General features: G+C 37.7%; 2 protein-coding genes across 2 annotated transcripts; both read left to right on the top strand.

Moving 5' to 3' along the window:
• The first annotated feature begins 9,917 nt into the window (after positions 1-9,917).
• Positions 9,918-14,019, top strand: LOC310741887 (keratin, type II cytoskeletal 8-like). Its single transcript, XM_083570289.1, has 9 exons — positions 9,918-10,660; positions 11,625-11,833; positions 11,924-11,984; positions 12,074-12,169; positions 12,288-12,452; positions 12,538-12,663; positions 12,823-13,043; positions 13,145-13,203; positions 13,340-14,019. The coding sequence occupies exons 1-9, from the start codon at positions 10,010-10,012 to the stop codon at positions 13,687-13,689; spliced, it is 1,938 nt and encodes a 645-aa protein (XP_083426415.1). The 5' UTR covers positions 9,918-10,009; the 3' UTR covers positions 13,690-14,019.
• Positions 14,020-18,075: 4,056 nt separating this feature from the next.
• LOC310741886 (keratin, type II cytoskeletal 8-like) lies at positions 18,076-21,710 on the top strand. Its single transcript, XM_083570288.1, has 9 exons — positions 18,076-18,803; positions 19,599-19,807; positions 19,898-19,958; positions 20,048-20,143; positions 20,262-20,426; positions 20,514-20,639; positions 20,794-21,014; positions 21,106-21,164; positions 21,281-21,710. Exons 1-9 carry the CDS (start codon positions 18,168-18,170, stop codon positions 21,628-21,630), a joined length of 1,923 nt encoding a protein of 640 aa, XP_083426414.1. The 5' UTR covers positions 18,076-18,167; the 3' UTR covers positions 21,631-21,710.
• The last annotated feature ends 314 nt before the right edge of the window (positions 21,711-22,024 follow it).

The raw sequence follows: 22,024 nt of genomic DNA, 5'->3' as shown, positions 1-22,024 counted from the left end.
GTATATTTAAAACACACTGAAGCCCAAAGATGTTTCATCTATGAGTGCAAATATTTACAGGATATATGTTACTTTCAAAAAATTCATTAGGCCACTTCTTTAGAATGACATATTTACATATTTAATTTTAGTTAAATGCAGTGTACGCTGTAATCAAGTATTAAGGCATGTCCTAAACCACTCCAGATACTGGGCCTGTACTTGCTATTCTATGACATTACATAACATTTTACACAGCTTAATAATTACTTGTTTATAATTGATTAATTATTGTAGTTAATAAATAGCTGTGAAAGTTATTGTTGATCTCAATTCAATTAAGTTTTATTTGTATAGAGCTTCTAACAATGGACATCATTCTAGAGCAGCTTTACAGAGAGAGATATGTTAGGAATATTCATAAAATAAAATAAAAATTAGTCTCTATAAGTTTATCCCAAATGAGCAAGCCAGTGGTGACAATGGCAAGGAAAAAACTCCTTGAGATGACATTAAGAACCATGCGGAACCATCCTCAGCCACATAGAGTGGTCTCCTAAAGAAGAAAACTCTATCCAGAGATCGGGGGTCAGGATGAATCAGGTATGAAAAAGAAAGGTACATGATTACTGTTCATTGGTAACTCATTGGCTTGACTCCATATGTGTGAATAGCAAACTTATCTGCTTGAAGCAATTCCCAGCTGGTCTCATTACTGAATATACAAATAAGGTTGGTAGGAAAATTTGTATTGCAGCAATATTAATAATTTTTTTTTTTATCTTTAATTATGTAGTTATATTTTTAAGCTAGTAGGTAATGCCCTATTTAGTACAACAGGCTGTCTGAACAAAACTCCCACTCTTCCACGTACACATACGCCTGCACACAAAGCCCACACATAAATGCAGGTTCAAGGTGTGGCCCGATCAAAGCACCGTGATACAGTTACAGCGCCATATGCCCTGCAGAGGCAACAGGCCAGTGTGTATACCTCACAGCCATTTTATTTATGAGTTAAAAAAAAAACCAGATGAAAAGAAAAAAGCAAACTCAGCTATCTAGTTGAGTGTCTGCAAAACCTTTTACTTACACGTGCATTATTGTACTGTGTACATAATTAGTGTATAACTGTGTAACATTAGGGTATAACATTAGGGTATACCTGCATCCCTTCTTTAACTAAATCCACTGTTTTTGAGCTATGTGATATTTATATATTTTTTAGGAAAGGTTCAACAACTTAAATTTGCACAGATCCACACACATAAAATATTCAGTTGCATTGGCTCACTGCAAAAGCAGCATTTCATAAACCTGCATTTTGTGTTATGAAGAAGGAATTTAATAGTACACACATACATTTTATTGAATCAAGTTGCATAGAGACACAAAACAAAGTACATGTTGATGCTGGCTAACTGGTAGTCATTTCTGCAAGTCAAAATGTTCAAACATTTAATTCATTGTTATTTTATACTTTAAAATGAAAATGAATTTACTGGTACAAATCTGCTGTTGTATCTCTATTCCTCTCGCCCTGCATGAGTTTATTACTACAGTATAAGCATTATAGGCCTTAAGGGCACCGCACCCACAGAAGCCACAAAAACACCAGCATCTGCTGCATAAAACCTCAATTTTCTACATAAATGTTTTGGTGCCTTTTAAAAACCAAGTCACATTATGATGCCGTTACATGTAATATTTTCGGTGTCTAAATGTATGATAAAGTTTAATACAGTTTAAAGTGTTAAGAGTTAAGAGTTTTACTGACGAGTTAGTCTAGGGATCTGAAATTACATCCTTCCCGTCATTACCACATAACCTTAACCCCTGAGTGCTCTTGCGGTAAAAGTTATGCTGATTTAATATTTATGGCCTTCAAAGACTAAAGGATTAAAGTTTTTATGCATTAATATAGTGTTAATATCAGAATTATGGAAAAGATTTTCCATATACCATTAGACCTCTACGCACCGTGTCACACGCACGCACGCACGCACGCACGCACGCACGCACGCACGCACACACACACACACACACACATATTTATATATATATATATATATATATATATATATATATATATATATATATATATATATATATATATATATATATATATATATATAAGGGCTGTCAATCAATTCCAATATTTAATCATGATTAAACGCATGATCATCATGAGTTAACTTGTGATTAATCGCAACTTAATCGCTAATTTTTAACTGTTCTAAATGTATCTTGAATGAACACTTTTCAAGTTTTTAATACTGTAATCAACATGGGTGTTTTAAATTAGACAAACCATCAGGATGGAACCAAACTAAACTTTTGCTATTTTTCCACATGGACAGTTTTAAGTGACGGGTGTGTACATCATTGCGGATTTTGGTGATGGATTTCAGACTTGGCGCATCAGTTAATGAAATGTTTATTGAGAAAAAAATATTATTTGGTCGATTTTCTTTTATATCTGAGTAAAAAAATTACATCATGAATAAACCTGGTGCAAACAGTGCAGACAGACAGTGCAGACAGACAGTGCAGACAGACACAAGACAAGACACAAAACCCTATATAGCGCCGACCAGTAAACCTACTGTATACTTGATTATACAGTACTGTACAAGAAAACTGTAAAAACTATACAAACTAAAAACTATATCCCAGAAGTGAGTATAAACAGAACAATGTAGTGCAAAAAATACAGCAGCAGTCGAAGGTGCAAAAAACAGCATGTAAACAGTATAATACAATGATAATGATAAATGTGCAAAAAACTGCAGTTGAGAGTGTGGTACAGTTGAGAATAATAAATAATAAATAAATGAATGGTGGTGGTGGAATGGATTGAGATGAGTGACGAGTGTGTGTTAAGTCCCGGAAAAATTTTACAGTTCGTTACACACATTTAAGTGCGTGTGTGTGTGTGTGTGTGTGAGAGTTCCGTTTCATTTCTGTGTATTAAGTAGCCTGATGGCTTGTGGAAAGAAACTGTTGCATAGTCTTGTTGTGGCGGCCCGAATGCTTCGGAACCGTTTTCCTGATGGTAGGAGTGTAAAAAGTGTGTGTGAGGGGTGTGTGTGATCATCCACAATGCTGTGTGCTTTGCGGATGCAGCGTGTAGTGTAAATGTCCATGATAGAGGGGAGAGAGATTCCGATGATCTTCTCAGCTGTCCTCACTATCCTCTGTAGGGACTTGCGGTCCGAGACGGTGCAGTTCCCAAACCAGGCAGTGATGCAGCTGCTCAGGATGCTTTCAATGGTCCCTCTGTAGAACATGGACAGGATGGGGGGAGGGAGGTGGGTTTTCCTCAGCCTTCTCAGAAAGTAGAGAGGCTGCTGGGCTTTCTTGGTGATGGAGCTGGTGTTAAGTGACCAGGTGAGGTTGTCTGCCAGATGAACACCAAGGAATTTGGTGCTCTTGACGATCTCCACTGAGGATCCATCAATAGTCAGTGGAGATTGGTCGCTCTGTGCTCTCCTGAAGTCCACAACCATCTCTTTCGTTTTGTCCACGTTCAGAGACAGGTTGTTTGCTCCACACCAGGCAGTTAGCCGTTGCACCTCTTCTCTATATGCTGACTCGTCGTTCTTGCTGATTAGACCCACCACGGTCGTGTCATCAGCGAACTTGATGATGTGGTTCGAGCTGTGCATTGCTGCACAGTCGTGAGTCAGCAGAGTTAACAGCAGTGGGCTGAGCACACAGCCCTGGGGGGCCCCAGTGCTCAGTGTGGTGGTGCTGGAGATGCTGTTCCCGATCCTGACTGACTGAGGTCTCTCAGTCAGGAAGTCCAGGATCCAGTTACAGAGGGAGGTGTTCAGGCCCAGAAGGTTCAACTTCTCGATCAGGTACTGAGGAATGATTGTGTTGAATGCTGAGCTGAAGTCAATGAACAGCATTCGTACATACGAGTCCTTGTTATCCAGGTGGGTGAGGGCCAGATGGAGGGTTGTGGAGATAGCATCGTCCGTGGAACGGTTTGGACGATACGCAAACTGCATGGGGTCCAGGGAGGGTGGAAGCTGTGTGTTAATGTGCCTCATGACGAGCTTTCGAAGCACTTCATCATGATGGGTGTGAGCGCGACGGGACGATAGTCATTGAGGCAGGAGACAGAAGACTTCTTCGGCACGGGAACAATGAATCGCGTGTTATTAAAATTTGTGGTATTAAAATTAATTTGTGTTCATTTTTATATATATATATATATATATATATATATATATATATATATATATATATATATATATATATATATATATATATATCACAATAAATACTTGAGTAAACAAGTGTATAGTTAGGATTATATAATTACATATTATGTTCTCCATATATCTCTAATATATTTCAAGGGTGTACTTCATGCATTAGTGCTTTTTGGAAACCCACATTAAATTTGCAGTAATATAAAACATCTTAAAATATTCACACTATATTTAATATTTCAAATGTTGATTTGTACATTTGAAGGACCAGTTCATTGCTAAATAACTGTTGTTTAAGATATGCAACCCATTAATACTATTATGTAAATTTACCTTTTTGTTTGTACTGTAACTTTTGTGTGAAGCATTGTGTAGTAGGCAAATACAAAAGTTCTATTATATAATACCAATTGAAGTGTGACTTTTCTCACGGTTGTCTGTTCTTCTGTTTCTTTCATCGTGCTTTCGATTTTGGCACATGGCTCTGTGAAAGGACCTTGAGATGGCTTTGGTTTAAATGCACCCACTTATTTCATATCTGTAATGTCTGGTTTTAAATGCGTTCTGTATTTTTTTGTTTAGGATTGTATCTAAATCTAAATCTGTATCTTGTAAAAGCAGAAATATAACATGATGAAGTGTGAAAAAATTTACATTGCTTGGGGTTAACTGGACTTTAGTAAATGGTCAACATACAACTAGACTAGATGTAATTTATATGTAATTATATTTAATACTAGTTTTCCACTTCACGTTTATGACCTTTAGTTTTGAGAGTTTTAAAGTGTTAAAGCAAAACAAAAATTTATTTAAGGATAAAAAAGTTAATAAAACAACTAATTATTAAAAAATTATTTAAAATCAACATGAAATTATTAATGGCATACAGTATTTACATGTTTTTTCTTATGCAAAGGGGGAAAGTAATTTACATGTGACAAGTAAAAAGTCTCTCTTTTTCTTTTGAATAAATTAAACAAACAACATACTAGCAACTATTAACTCAAACAACTGTATTCAGTGAACTATACACCATTTATGTATGTAAGATTTAGATATCGTATCCATTGTTTACTGTATATTAGAGAAGTAAATGCATTTTAAGAAAAGAGTAGGTGTTCAAAATACATGTACAATTATGTACTAATTCCTATCAGTTTTTCTTTTTTATAGCAGAACACCTGCACAAAATGTAGGATGCTTTAATCCTATTATTGCATGTGCAAAGTATAGTACATAGTACAGAAAGGTAGTTTTAACCACTGAGTACTTCGGGGTTTCAAATTTACAGGTCTGTATTTATAATTTCACTCCATACATGCAAAAAATGCACTATTCACTACAGTTTACACAACTTTTATAGGCTTAGCATGCATCCTTTACTACTGCTTTACAACAAAAGAGTGGGCGCGAGGGAGAGAGAGAGAGAGAGAGAGAGAGAGAGAGAGAGAGAGAGAGAGAGAGAGAGAGAGAGAGAGAGAGAGAGAGAGACAGAGAGAGAGAGAGAGAGAGAGAGAGAGAGAGAGAGAGAGAGAGAGAGAGAGACAGATAGATAGATCAACTTGGTCATGGTTATGTAGGTTAATGGTTTGTCATTTTTGAAAGTTTGATAATAGGATAAATGAAGTAAATTTTTACCTGTATTTGTATGCCACTGATAGACAATCCATTCAGTTAAATTAACCACACTCCCAGTTTATTACTTAGCCAAAGCTTAAGCCTGAAATCTCAGGGTTATAGTTTGAAAAATACACCAATTTGTACTGTATAGCATGAACACACACACAGCTTTCCACATTTAGAAATGTGTCTGAACAAATATCCCAGTAATAGATCTTTTTGAGATGCTTCTTGAGATTCTTTGAGAAGCATTGCTTCTCTGAAGGAAGCTATTTATGACAATTTGAATTTTCAAATGTGTGTAGCGGATAAACTATACAAGGTAGCCAACTGTAATACATTATAATAAGAGCAATGAAGCACTGATGTAGGCTTATTCAAATGTGGGTCTCTGCACTTTTTCTAGGTTGGTATTTGATTTGTGATAAGAGGGATTTCTCAGATCAGATTTCTCTCAGTAGTCATAATCATGTTTGGAAGTATAAGTTGAGTATGGGACATGAAAAAGCATTTTAGGGGGATGTGACTGCTTTAATAGGAGGGGTTCTTCAGGCCTGGAGGGAAAGGTGTACAGTGGGGCAGAGGTTTTCTCTGATGCTTTCCTAACAAATATATACAGTAATGCGTCTGAACAAGAACAAATTCATCCTTATTTTAGTGAAAATTCAATTTAAAAATCCAAACTTGCATTAGTTGTGCTTGTAATACCAGCAAAATGCCATAAAGCATTCAGTCATATATTCAGTCTTTTTTTTTTACTTTCCAATCTGATTCCCTAAATACAGAAATTTGTTTTATTTACACGTTTGTAAAGCTGCTTCGTGACAAAGGCAATTATTAAAAGTGCAGTACAAATATAATACATAAATGTTTGTTCAATGTTCGACTTTTCCTCTTCCGCATTTTGGTACATTTTAGCAAATGTTTTTTTTCAAATAAACAAAAGCAATCTGCACAACTCCTAAGCCAAGCTACAACTTACTAAATATTCTTCATTTGTTTGGTGCATTTGGCACTTCATACAGACTTATTCATACAGAGCTCAGTTACTTACAATGTACATGTCACAGTAAAAGTATTGTTAACACTTTATAATAACCTTAATTGATACAGCATTAAGCGCCATGAACACATCATTAGTTCTTTTAGCAGTTAGCAAATTTTTGTAAGCGAGATTTTACTGATCATGTGTGTACCATGATTAAGATAAGATAAGATATACCTTTATTCGTCCCACAGTGGGGAAATTTCTTATTCATGTGATACTCAAGACATATACATTACAATGTAAATGTCTTCCAGTAGCCTCACTAAAGGCTAAAATCTGTATCCTATTGTAATGAAAAACCAGTGAGGAGAATTTGTGAAAAGTGAGAACGACTCAAACTTCCATCACCCTGATGATGTAGCATTCATGATGTATTCTAAGTATGTGAATCTCTCTGAACTGGTAAGAAGTACCTGAGGGCCAAATGGACCAACATCAATTCCAGCCAGTTTCTGTATTTTGCTTTTAAAACGGGGAGGCACAGAATTCTATCTGCAAATGGCCAGTATGGTTTTAGGCTTTAATTAGTCACTTCGAAATTACAATTTAAATGGAATCTTAGGACTCTTTAGTGGTGGGTGCTTGATTATAATTGTGTAACTCCCTGCCTAGAGCTTGTAAAAGACAGGCAAGACCTTGGTGGGAGGTGGAAAATCGAAGCACTCCTGGTTCCCTTAATGTGCTGGATTGGTATGTAGATTGTCTATGCTGTTTTTCTGATTATGTCCTTATTTCATGAACTTCTTTGGCAGACCCTGGCATCCAGGTTCAGCTTTTACATGGCAAATGGGGAACTTAAATTCCTATGTTGCGAACAAGTCATTTAAATGAAATGTAAGGTAAAATTACATCATCCTGTTCACACATTATTCTTCTATTACAGTGATTGAGTATCACATGTTCAAGTATCTCTCAGAGTTTAAAAGAAAGAATTATGATGTTTAATAAACTGTCATTTCTGCTAAGATTGATTAAACGAACGAACGAACGAACAAACAAACCCAGAGATTAGGAGGTTGCTGGTTACTGGTCTCACCCTATTCCAGTGTTTGTGCTATAAAAAAAACATGATTTTGACCGTACTGGAAAACCCCATTTTGAACATCTCTATGTAGAAAAACTCAGGCAAAACTAGACAAATTAACTACAAACAGGTGATTTGCATAATCTAAATGGCACTCCCAGAAAATTCGACTGAAGTGCCTCACACAAATATACACATACACAAATGTTCCCACAAAAAACTGGCATTACATTTGATCTTAACTCTTTGTTAAGTAGGCGGCAGGTTTTGTAGAAGCCTCCAACAGACAATGCCAAGGGTGAAACGAAGTTTGTAGAGAACATAGAAAACAGTGGGATAAATAATGATTAGTTAAACTATCAATGCAATGAATAAAGGGAAAGAGCATAGTAATATAGTTATTTCCTCATAATTTCATTGTTAGTGCAGCATCAGTGTATCACTTTGTGTTACCACAGTGTTGGTGGGTGTCAATGTAGTTTCGGTATGTGTGTGTGTGAAAGAGACCAGCTAAGTGTAAAGTACTATCCAAGCTCATCTCTTAGCATTAGGTTATTATAGAGCCAGGATTTAATCGTTATTTATAATTTATTTTGAATGAATACAGTACTGAAATCATGATTTTCAGCAACTATATCAGTGTACTTGAAGTTTCTCTTACAGAACACATGTACTGTATTAATCAGATACAGATCATAGTATATCCTGGGGGCCCTAAACTGTGTAAAAGTCACCTATTGGTATGCTGGATTGTGGTTACTTACAACATAAACTGCTGCTTCATTTAATTTAAGATTACACAGAAAGACTGGTGTGTATATTTGTTTTTGTTTTCCATCAAGAGGAAAACACACATAGAAATCAAGTAACAGTAAAGTACCCAACTTGTTTAGAGGTTAAAACACAATAGTAGTACAACCAACATTGCTTTTAATTTTGTTTATGTGTATAAATGAGTACAAATTGACACACCTGTGCAAATGCATATAAATGTAGGTAACCTGTCCTTGCTTAAGTTTGGTGTTTCCTCTGCTCCTTAAGTCAAATCTTCATGAACATTTATGCATGTAAAAAGGGTGTGGTTTTCTTCTAGCAACAACACTTTGAGCAACACTTACACGTTGTCTTTGTGCCACAGTATACTACTATTTAGTTTTCATCACTTTCTTATCTGTTTTGCTGACTTTTTACATGGCATTGTAATTCGGTTAAACCTCTTCTTTTTCAAGGATCGTATATTATATCTCAGCAAATTCTTTTACAATTAAAAAGCTGTTAATGGTGTACCATGAAAGAAATACTGCCTGATTTACAGTGTTATATGAGGATCATAGTATGTTCTATATTAGGCAGAGAGTATTTCTGTAGATATAAATACCTAATGCTGATCTGTACGTTAGCAACAAGAAGTTAGAACAAAATCTTCTAATTAAAGTCACCTGTATGTATTGAGGTTAACAAGAGTGTGTGCACCTACTGTAGTTACTACAGAAAGCACATGAAACATAAACAAAATCTAACAAACTACAATCACTTCTTATAATATCACTGCAAACACTGGAGTCAGGAGCACTTTATAAAATATCGTAGAATAGTTTTTTTTTAAATATGAGCCTCTTTGCGTGTAATTCACTCAACTGCAACATAAACTAGTAAATAACTTGGTGTGCTCAGTGGAGGGGAAGAATAACTTCAGAGTGAACAGAATCCAGTTTGTTTGATAATAGACTCCATGAAAGATCACAATTGCATGTTACTGTCTAAAAGTCCTTCATTAATTATTAATCTTTATCATTAAACTTTTATATATATATATATATGTATATGTGACTTAACTTTCTCTAGTGTATGTATGCAGCAGGTTGTGCCTCAATCCAAAAAAAGTTTCTCACCTGTTGAATGTGATGTGATACATGCTTAGTCAGTACCTGCACAGGGAGGATGGTGAAGGATGTGCCAGAGGCAGATTGGGTGGGACTATGGGACTCCTCCTGTCTCCAGTATGAACTTTAAAAGCTGTGCACCTTTGCAGAGAAGGCACTCAGAGGGAATAACCTCTTAGAAAAGCCCTCTTGCCCTAGCCCTCTCCACCTTCACATTTTCTCACCAGCAGCCATGAGTAGATTACAGAGCAGCAGCAAGACCACCAGGGTTAGTAGTGGAGGTGGTGGAGGTGCCTTTGGAGGTGGTATCAGGAAAAGCTTCTCCAGCCAATCCTATACTGCACCCAGCAGCTCCAGGATCAGCCATGGTATCCGCCGTTTCGGCTATAGCGGAGGTGGGGGCTATAGCGGAGGTGGTGGCTACAGTGGAGGTGCCGGCTTTAGCGGAGGTGCCGGCTATAGCGGAGGTGCCGGCTATAGCGGAGGTGCCGGCTATAGCGGAGGTGGTGGCTATAGCAGAGGTACTGGCTTTAGCAGAGGTGCTGGCATTATTTCTAGTTCAGGGTTCAGCCTGGGCAGCAGTGCTGGAGGCTTCGGTGTAGGTTATGGTGGAGGTCATGGATCTGGTTTAGGTGGCTATAGTGGAGGGATTGGTTCAGGTTTAGGTGGAGCAGGACCAGGATCAGGATTCGGAGCTGGAGGAGGAGCTGGGTTTGGCTTTGGTGGACCTTTCATGCAACTTCCTATCACTGCTGTCACAGTCAATCAAAGTCTACTTTCTCCCCTTTCTTTGGACATTGACCCCAACATCCAGCTCGTCCGCACACAAGAGAAAGATGAGATCAAGACTCTCAACAATCGCTTCGCCTCTTTTATTGACAAGGTGAGTCTTCTGTTTCTTTACAATCCTGTGTGTAATTTCTAATACATATTAGATCTAAATAAATAAATAAATAAATATTAAATCTGACAACAACAAAACCTTGCACAAATATCGGAATGACATTCAGAGGATTTATGTTATATTAAATAAGCATTTCACAGCAAGTAGCCTAGACATAGAATATCTGGCCTGCTGTGGTTTAAATGGTTCTGGTTTGGAAACGATATCCGTCGTACGCCCGCCGCTGAAAATGAGTGCATGGGTCAAGTTTCCCATTCCGTACAGGTGTGTATGTTTGTGTGTGTGTTTGTGTGTGTGTGTGTGTGTGTGTTGGATGCAGAGTTACAAAACAATGTAATTTTTCTTTAAGGGATTAACAGAAGTACATGTAAGTTTTTTTACTCAGAATTGTGCATGACCAATGCATGCGGGCAGACCTGTCCATTAAATACTTTTTCAGTGGTTTTAGTGTTTCAGTATGGATAAGGATCCTCTTCATCCTTTTTATGGTCCTGTCAAGGTCTATTTCCATAATTGGATCAACTTCAATTTATAGAAGTCTTAGGGCATTTATTATTATATCCATATTATTATAACTTTGCATAGTTCAAAACTTAGGATTCCTTAAGTGATTGTAATTATCGGTGCAAGCTTGTGCTCTTGAGGCAAAGAGTGTTACATCATATCTGTTTTGGCCTGGCAATATTTTTGCACAAGGGTGTCAAAGGAAAATGGGATATGCTAAAAGCATACACTAGACAGATAGAAGATGGTCTAAAGATGGTCTGCACTTTCATCTGCATATCTCTGGATGACTTCTGAACTTAATATTTTAAACTATTTAATGTTATAAATTAGGAAACCATAGGTTAGACATGGGCTGATATTTAGAAGACAATGACCCAACATCTCCTTTTATTTAAAGATTTAATTCCATTACTATATGGGTTTACCAATTTTGCAGGTGCGTACCCTGGAGCAACATAACAAGATGTTGGAGACCAAGTGGGAGCTTCTTCAGGAACAGACCACATCACATTCTAACATTGATGCCATGTTCGAGAACTATATTTCCAACTTGCGCAGACAGCTGGATGGCCTTGGAAATGAAAAGATAAAGCTGGAGGGGGAGCTGAAGAACATGCAAGGCCTTGTGGAGGACTTCAAAAACAAGTACGCTTTTTAACCTATTGTTTGCTGATGCTAATGAACTGTATGCCAAACTTGCATAATTTCGGAAATGTATCACATATTTCTTTGCAGGTATGAAGATGAAATCAACAAGCGTGCAGTAGCAGAGAATGAATTTGTTGTTCTAAAGAAGGCAAGAACTTTATTCGCTTATTTTTCAAAATGTATCCAGTTATGCGAAGCACCATATAAATGGTTAGCATCATACCTGTCTTCCAACAGGATGTTGATGGCGCCTACATGACAAAGGTTGAGCTTGAAGCTAAAGTTGATGCACTTCAGGATGAGATCAACTTCCTCAGAGCTGTGTATGATGCGGTAGGAGAATGATCCAATTACTTTTTCATTGTGATGTGATCAAAAGTGTGTACATGTTTTATCAAAGCAGGATCTCAAATGTTGTGAAATGATTGACATTAGTGCCTTATATTTATAGGAGCTGCAGGAGCTTCAAGGACAGATCAAGGACACATCAGTTATTGTTGAGATGGACAACAGTCGTAGCCTGGACTTGGACGCCATTGTGAGTGAAGTCCGTGCTCAGTTTGAGGAGATTGCCAATCGCAGTCGGGCTGAAGCTGAGACATGGTACAAGCAGAAGGTAAGAGCAGGACTTTGGACATTGGGAAAAATTGTGTAACATATAAAGATACACTGAATTTGTGCTTTTGTTCATCTTATACTAGTTTGAGGAGATGCAGACAACCACTGGCAATTATACTGATGACGTTCGAAACACTAAGGCTGAACTTGTAGAGCTTAACCGCATGATCACACGAATCACAAATGAAATTGAGTCAGTCAAGGGACAGGTGAACTACTGTGATAATTTTTCACAATTTTTCAGATGTTTATTTTAGTTGAACAAAGTTTAATGTTAAACTCATAACAAAATTCTAGGTCTGAAAAATACATGCTTCTCAGATCATTGGTTTAGTTATAAATCGTTTCTTTCTTTTCTTTTTTTGTAGCGTGGCAACCTGGAGACACAGATTGCTGAGGCTGAGCAGCAAGGTGAGCTGGCAGTAAAGGATGCCAATTTACGTATTCAGGACTTAGAAGATGCCCTGCACAAAGCTAGGCAGGACATGACCCACCAAGTGCGTGAATACCAGGAGCTCATGAATGTCAAACTGGCCCTGGACATTGAGATCGCAACATACAAAAAACTCCTGGAAGGAGAGGAGACTAGGTCAGATTTTTATACAAAATTTTTTTTTATATATATATATATATACCTCAAAATGCGATTTTGTGTTGTCTCTAAAGTGCATGGAATAAATCCATCCACAGGATTGCCTCTGGTGGTGGAACTGCAACAGTCCATATTCAGGAACTTGGCAGTGGCAGTGGCAGTGGCGGTGGTATGTGTTGTATACATTTACTGTGAATGTTACTATTATTCAATTGATTTTTTCAAAGACATCTAAATTTGAAGTGCACATTTCAGAAAAGTCCAGAATATGAAACCCATATATTTCTTTTCAGGATCTGGATTCGGCGGTGGCTTCAGCAGTGGATTTGGCTATGGTGGAAGTGGTGGCCTGAGTCTGGGTGGTGGTGGTGGTGGATTTGGGCATGGTATTGGCAGTGGTGGTAGTGGTGGATTTGGGTATGGTATTGGCAGTGGTGGTAGTGGTGGATTTGGGCATGGTGGTGGTGGTAGTGGTGGATTTGGGTTTGGCAGTGGCAGTCATGGTAGTGGTGGATTTGGGCAGGGTAGTGTTTTGACCCTGACTGGCGGTGTTGGTGGTAGTTCTGGATTCAGTTTGAGCGGTGGTAGTCATGGAATTTCCATGTCACGTTCCTCTGGGGTATCTTCCGCCTACCGGCACTAAGCAGCCAGTGTCCACCCAGTCCATCTAAGACTACTTTCAGATCCACCAATTACTGATTTACCCTAAGTAATCACAGAAACAGAAAAAAACTTCCTTTAATTCACTACCCCTGTCTGTACCTTTACAACCACACATCCCATTGATCATGTTCAGCCCATGCTGTAGGTATTTATAAAGCATCTTATGAGCTGTATCAAATATGTTTACATATGTTTCACACATAGTATATTATATCATTGCACCATCAGAACAGTGGATGTTTTATATCTACAGGATGATATGATGAGGTCATGTGTGCAAAAAAAATAAAAACAAGATAAAAAGAGACAAGAGTGTGTGTCTTTTTTTCATACCTGTCATTCTGCTGGGAAAAATTAAGATGAAGAAAAGTGGCAATTACTTGTCACATGTACATTGCAGAAGAGTAAAATTGTGTTTTTACATATCCCAGCTGTTAGGAAGCTGTGGTCAGAGGCACAGGGTCAGCCTTGATACAGATACCCCAAAGCCTTAACCACTGAGTGACCACTTCCATAATTTCTATTTATTTCTGCATGCAATCACATGTTTATTTATTTAATTATATTAGTCATTCTTTGTCCTCCATAACAGAATGTGCAGTGTAATGCAATCTCAGGTGTATTTGTGGTATTCATTCTCAATCTCGTCTAACAGCTTTTCTTCAAAATGCTTGATGCAATTAATTTGCTCAGCCTTTAGAAGCCACTCTCCAAGCATAAAAACAACAAGTTAATGTTTATACTATGACTTCTTTAAAACACAGACAAGGGTGTAACACAACATTTTAGTATTATATTATCTAGTATTATTTAAAAAGGTTATTTTATTTCTTCTTTCGCTTATTATTATTATTATTATTATTATTATTATTATTATTATTATTATTATTATTATTATTTTTATTAGTTGTTGTACTAGTAGCAGAAGTAGTAGCAATATTATTAATACATAATTATTATTTAACAATTATTAATAGTAATAACAGTAGTAGTAGTAACAGTAGTAGTAAGCGTACACTAAGACATACTTTATTGATCCTGTGAGGGAAATTATTAAGTTACAGCAGCAGACAAACACAAACAGTAGTTGGGGAGAAAACAAAAAGAAAAATCAGAATGTAATTAAATAATTGTAACAAACTAATAAATGCTATATTGCAGATGATGCATTAGTAGTAGCAATATTAACAGTATGCAAAAAAATGTTACTAGCATAATTACTAGTGTCACAATGCCTGTATTAGCACTTCTTACTATATCATGGAACCACACGATAGATTTTTTTTTCATCTACAAGGTGGCAACTGGTGGCAACTTTAACTGGAATCATGATTTTCAGCAATTATATCAGTGTACTTGAAGTTTCTCTTACAGAACACATGTACTGTATTAATCAGATACAGATCATAGTATATCCTGGGGGCCCTAAACTGTGTAAAAGTCACCTATTGGTATGCTGAATTGTGGTTACTTACAACATAAACTGCTGCTTCATTTTCTCCAAAATTACAAATTTAATTTAAGATTACACAGAAAGACTGGTGTGTATATTTGGTTTTGTTTTCCATCAAGAGGAAAACACACATAGAAATCAAGTAACAGTAAAGTACCCAACTTGTTTAGAGGTTAAAACACAATAGTAGTACAACCAACATTGCTTTTAATTTTGTTTATGTGTATAAATAAATACCTGTCCTTGCTTAAGATTTTTGCTTCCTCTGCTCCTTAAGTCAAATCTTCATGAACATTTATGCATGTAAAAAGGGTGTGGTTTTCTTCTAGCAACAACACTTTGAGCAACACTTACACGTTGTCTTTTGCCACAGTATACTACTATTTAGTTGTCATCGCTTTGTTATCTGTTTTTTTTCTGGCTTTTCACATGGCATTGTGATTCGGTTAACCCTCCTCTTAGTAAAGGATCTTATATTATATCTCAGCAAATTCTTTTACAATTAAAAAGCTGTTAATGGTGTAACATAACAGAAATACTGCCTGATTTACAGTGTTGTTTGAGGATAATAGTATGTTCTACAAACCCGATTCCAAAAAAAAATTTCGGACACTGTACAAATTGTGAAAGAAACAGAATGCCATGATGTGGAAGTTTCAAATTTCGATGTTTTATTCAGAATACAGCATGACATATCAAAATTTATAATTTTAAGGGAAAAATAAGTTGATTTTAAATTTTATGGCATCAACACATCTCAAAAAAGGCCATGTTTACCATTGTGTGGCATCCCCTCTTCTTTTTATAACAGTCTGCAAACGTCTGGGGACTGAGAAGACAAGTTGCTCAAATTTAGGAATAGGAATGTCGTCCCATTATTGACTAATACAGGCTTCTAGTTGCTCAACTGTTTTAGGTCTTCTTTGTCGCATCTTCCTCCTTATGATGCGCCAAATGTTTTCTATGGGTGAAAGATCTGGACTGCAGGCTGGCCATTTCAGTACCCGGATCCTTCTTCTATGCAGCCTGTTGTAATGGATGCAGTATGTGGTCTGGCATTGTCATGTTGGAAAATGCTAAATCTTCCCTGAAAGAGACAACATCTGGATGGAAGAATATGTTGTTCTAGAAATTGAATATACCTTTCAGCATTGATGGTGCCTTTCCAGGTGTGTAAGCTGCCCATGCCATATGCACTCATGCAACCCCATACCATCAGAGATGCAGGCTTCTGAACTGATCGCTGATAACAACTTGGGTTGTCCTTATCTTCTTTAGTCCGGATGACATGGCGTGCCAAATTTTGATTCGTCTGACCACAGAACACTTTTCCACTTCCACTTGTTCCAGATTCTCTAAATCTTTGGATGATATTATGCACTGTAGATGATAACTTCAAACTCTTTGCAATTTTTCTCGGAAAAAATTATTTATATAATTATACACTATTTGTCGCTGCAGCATTGGGGGAATTGGTGACCCTCTGTCGATCTTGACTTCTGAGAGACACTGCCACTCTGAGAGGCTCTTTTTATACCCAATCATGTTGCCAATTGACCTAATAAGTTGCAAATTGGTCCTCCAGCTGTTCCTTATATGTACATTTCCGGCCTCTTATTGCTACCTGTCCCAACCTTTTTGGAATGTGTAGCTCTCAGAAAATCCAAAATGAGCCAATATTTGGCATGACATTTTAAAATATATGACTTTAAACATTTGATATGTTATCTATATTCTATTGTGAATAAAATATAAGTTTATGAAATTTGTAAATTATTGCATTGCTTTTTTATTCACAATTTGTACAGTGTCCCAACTTTATTAAAATCATGTTTGTATATTAGGCAGAGAGTATTCCTGTAGATATAAATACCTAATGCTGATATGTACTTAAGCAACAAGAAGTTAGAACAAGATTTTCTAAATAAAGTAACCTGTCTCTATAGAGAGTAACAAGAGTGTGCGCACCTACTGTAGTTACTACAGAAAGTACTATTCTGCCAAGGGACCAGGACAAAGTGTAAAGAATGAATGGGGCCATGTATCGTGAGATTTTGAGTAAAAACGTCCATCCATCAGCAAGGGCATTAAAGATGAAACGTGGCTGGGTTTTTCAACATGACAATGATCCCAAACACACAGCCCAGACAATGAAGGAGTGGCTTCGTAAGAAGCATTTCAAAGTCCTTGAGTGGCCTGGCCATTCTCCAGATCTCAACCCCATTAAAAATCTTTGGATAGAGTTGAAAATCTGTGTTGCCCAGCAACAGCCCCAAAATATCACTGCTCTAGAGAAGATCTGCATGGAGGAATAGGCCAAACTACCAGCAACAGTGTTGCTTTGTGGAGACTTACAGAAAACATTTGATCTCTGTCATTGCCAACAAAGGGTATATAACAAAGTATTGAGATGAACCTTTATTATTGACCAAATACTTATTTTCCACCATAATTTGCAAATAAATTCTTGAAAAATCAGACAATGTGATTTTCTGGATTATTTTTTCTTATTTTGTCTGTCATAGTTGAAGTGTACCTATGATGAAAATTACAGGCCTCTCTCATATATATATATATATATATATATATATATATATATATATATATATATATATATATATATATATATATATATATATATATATATATATATATATTTATGTTTGTGTGACCTAACTTTCTCTAGTGTATGTATGTATGTATGTATAAATGTATGTATGTATGTATGTATGTATATATGTATGTATGTATGCAGCAGGTTGTGCCTCAATACAAAAAAATTTCTTACCTGTTGAATGTGATGTGATACATGCTTAGTCAGTACCTGCACAGGGAGGATGGTGGAGGATGTGCCAGAGGCAGATTGGGTGGGACTATGGGACTCCTCCTGTCTCCAACTTTAAAAGCTGTGCACTTTTGCAGCGAAGGCACTCAGAGGGAATAACCTCTTAGAAAAGCCCTCTTGCCCTAGCCCTCTCCACCTTCACATTTTCTCACCAGCAGCCATGAGTGTCAGGTTACAGAGCAGCAGCAAGACCACCAGGGTTAGCAGTGGAAGTGGTGGAGGTGCCTTTGGAGGTGGTCTCAGGAGAAGCTTCTCCAGCCAATCCTATACTGCACCCAGCAGCTCCAGGATCAGCCATGTTATCCACCATTCCGGCTATAGTGGAGGTGGGGGCTATAGTGGAGGTGGTGGCTACAGAGGAGGTGCCGGCTTTAGCGGAGGTGCTGGCTTTAGCGGAGGTGCCGGCTATAGCGGAGGTGGTGGCTATAGCAGAGGTACTGGCTTTAGCAGAGGTGCTGGCATTACTTCTAGTTCAGGATTCAGCCTGGGCAGCAGTGCTGGAGGCTTTGGTGGAGGTTATGGTGGAGGTCATGGATCTGGTTTAGGTGGCTTTAGTGGAGGGATTGGTTCAGGTTTAGGTGGAGCAGGACTAGGAGCTGGACCCGGAGCTGGAGGAGGAGCTGGGTTTGGCTTTGGTGGAGTTTTCATGCAACTTCCTATCACTGCTGTCACAGTCAATCAGAGTCTACTTTCTCCTCTTTCTTTGGACATTGACCCCAACATCCAGCTCGTCCGCACACAAGAGAAAGATGAGATCAAGACTCTCAACAATCGCTTTGCCTCTTTTATTGACAAGGTGAGTCTTCTGTTTTTTTACAATCCTGTGTGTAATTTCGAATACATATTAGATCTAAATAAATAAATAAATAAATATTAAATCTGACAACAACAAAACCTTGCACAAATATTGGAATGACATTCAGATGATTTATGTTATATTAATTAATCATTTCACAGCAAGTAGCCTAGATATAGAAAATCTGTCCGGCTGTGTTTTAAATGACATTCCATAAGGTTCTGGTTTGGATATCCTTCATACTTTTTCAGTGTTTTAAGTGTTTCAGTACGGATAAGGATCCTCTTCATCCTTTCATGGTCCTGGCAAAGTCTATTTCCATAAATTGATGAACCTTAATTTATAGAATCTTAAGGCATCTGTTATAATATCCATATTAATATAACTTTGCGGAGTTCAAAACTCCCTAAGTACTTCCAAAGTACAAAAAATTCCTTAAGTGATTGTAATTATCGGTGCAAGCTTGTGCACTTGGGGCAAGGAGTGTTACATCATATCTGTTTTGGCCTGGCAATATTGTTGCACAAGGGTGTCAAAGGAAAATGGCAAGAAGGTTTGCCAAAAAAATATACTAAAAGCATATACTAGACAGATAAAACATGGTCTAAAGTAGACAATGCACTTTCATCTGCATATCTCTGGATGACTTCTGAACTTAATATTTTAAACTATTTAATGTTATAAATTAGGAAACCATAGGTTAGACATGGGCTGATATTTAGAAGACAATGACCCAACATCTCCTTTAATTTGAAGATTTAATTCCATTACTATATGGGTTTACCAATTTTGCAGGTGCGTACCCTGGAGCAACATAACAAGATGTTGGAGACCAAGTGGGAGCTTCTTCAGGAACAGACCACATCACATTCTAACATTGATGCCATGTTCGAGAACTATATTTCCAACTTGCGCAGACAGCTGGATGGCCTTGGAAATGAAAAGATTAAGCTGGAGGGAGAGCTGAAGAACATGCAAGGCCTTGTGGAGGACTTCAAAAACAAGTAAGTTTTTTAACCTATTGTTTGCTGATGCTAATGAACTGTATGCCAAACTTGCATAATTTCGGAAATGTATCACATATTTCTTTGCAGGTATGAAGATGAAATCAACAAGCGTGCAGTAGCAGAGAATGAATTTGTTGTTCTAAAGAAGGCAAGAACTTTATTCTCCTATTTTTAAAGATTTATTCAGGAATAGGAAGCACCATATAAATGGTTAGCATCATACCTGTCTTCCAACAGGATGTTGATGGCGCCTACATGACAAAGGTTGAGCTTGAAGCTAAAGTTGATGCACTTCAGGATGAGATCAACTTCCTCAGAGCTGTGTATGATGCGGTAGGAAAATGATCCAATTACTTTTTCATTGTGATGTGATCAAAAGTGTGTACATGTTTTATCAAAGCAGGATCTCAAGTGTTGTGAAATGATTGACATTAGTGCCTTACATTTATAGGAGCTGCAGGAGCTTCAAGGACAGATCAAGGACACATCAGTTATTGTTGAGATGGACAACAGTCGTAGCCTGGACTTGGACGCCATTGTGAGTGAAGTCCGTGCTCAGTTTGAGGAGATTGCCAATCGCAGTCGGGCTGAAGCTGAGACATGGTACAAGCAGAAGGTAAGAGCAGGACTTTGGACATTGGGAAAAATTGTGTAACATATAAAGATACACTGAATTTGTGCTTTTGTTCATCTTATTTACCAGTTTGAGGAGATGCAGACAACCACTGGCAATTATACTGATGACGTTCGAAACACTAAGGCTGAACTTGTAGAGCTTAACCGCATGATCACACGAATCACAAATGAAATTGAGTCAGTCAAGGGACAGGTGAACTACTGTGATAATTTTTCTGATTCAGATGTTTATTTTAGTTGTACAAAGTTTAATGTTAAACTCATAACAAAATTCTAGGTCTGAAAAATACATGCTTCTCAGATCATTGGTTTAGTTATAAATCGTTTCTTTCTTTTCTTTTTTGTAGCGTGGCAACCTGGAGACACAGATTGCTGAGGCTGAGCAGCAAGGTGAGCTGGCAGTAAAGGATGCCAATTTACGTATTCAGGACTTAGAAGATGCCCTGCACAGAGCAAAGCAGGACATGACCCACCAAGTGCGTGAATACCAGGAGCTCATGAATGTCAAACTGGCCCTGGACATTGAGATCGCAACATACAAGAAACTCCTGGAAGGAGAGGAGACTAGGTCAGATTTTTATACAAAAAAAATACAAAATTATACCTCAAAATGCGATTTTGTGTTGTCTCTAAAGTGCATGGAATAAATCCATCCACAGGATTGCCTCTGGTGGTGGAACTGCAACAGTCCATATTCAGGAACTTGGCAGTGGCAGTGGTATGTGTTGTCTGAATTTTGTTACTATTATTCAATTGATTTTTATAAAGACATCTATTTTTTAGGTGAACATTTCAGAAAAGTCCAGAATATGAAACCCATGTCTGCCTTTTCAGGATCTGGATTCGGCGGTGGCTTCAGCAGTGGATTTGGCTATGGTGGAAGTGGTGGCCTGAGTCTGGGTGGTGGTGGTGGTGGATTTGGGCATGGTATTGGCAGTGGTGGTAGTGGTGGATTTGGGTATGGTATTGGCAGTGGTGGTAGTGGTGGATTTGGGCATGGTGGTGGTGGTAGTGGTGGATTTGGGTTTGGTGGTGGCAGTTATGGTAGTGGTGGATTTGGGCTGGGTAGTGGTTTGACCCTGAGTGGCGGTGGTAGTGGTAGTTCTCGATTCAGTTTGAGTGGTGGTAGTCATGGAATTTCCATGTCACGTTCCTCTGGGGCATCTTCTGCCTACCGGCACTAAGCAGCCAGTGTCCACCCAGTCCATCTAAGACTACTTTCAGATCCACCCATTACTGATTTACCCTAAGTAATCACAGAAACTTAGATGTCCTCTAATTCACTACCCCTGTCTGTACCTTTACAACCACACATCCCATTGATCATGTTCAGCCCATGCTGTAGGTATTTATTAAGCATCTTCTAAACTGTATCAAATATGTTTACATATGTTTCACACATAGTATAACATTGCACCATCAGAACAGTGGATGTTTTATATCTACAGTGTGATATAATGAGTTTATGTGTGCAAAAAAAATAAAAAAACAAGTTAAAGAGAGACAAGAGTGTGTGTCTTTTTTTCGTACCTGTCATTCTGCAAGTTAAGGATGTGTACTTTTGCCACCTCTGATATG

The sequence above is a fragment of the Silurus aristotelis genome (assembly GCF_946808225.1).
Source record: "Silurus aristotelis genome assembly, chromosome: 19".
NCBI classification, from domain to species: domain Eukaryota; kingdom Metazoa; phylum Chordata; class Actinopteri; order Siluriformes; family Siluridae; genus Silurus; species Silurus aristotelis.
This window is presented reverse-complemented; position numbering and strand designations above follow the sequence as displayed.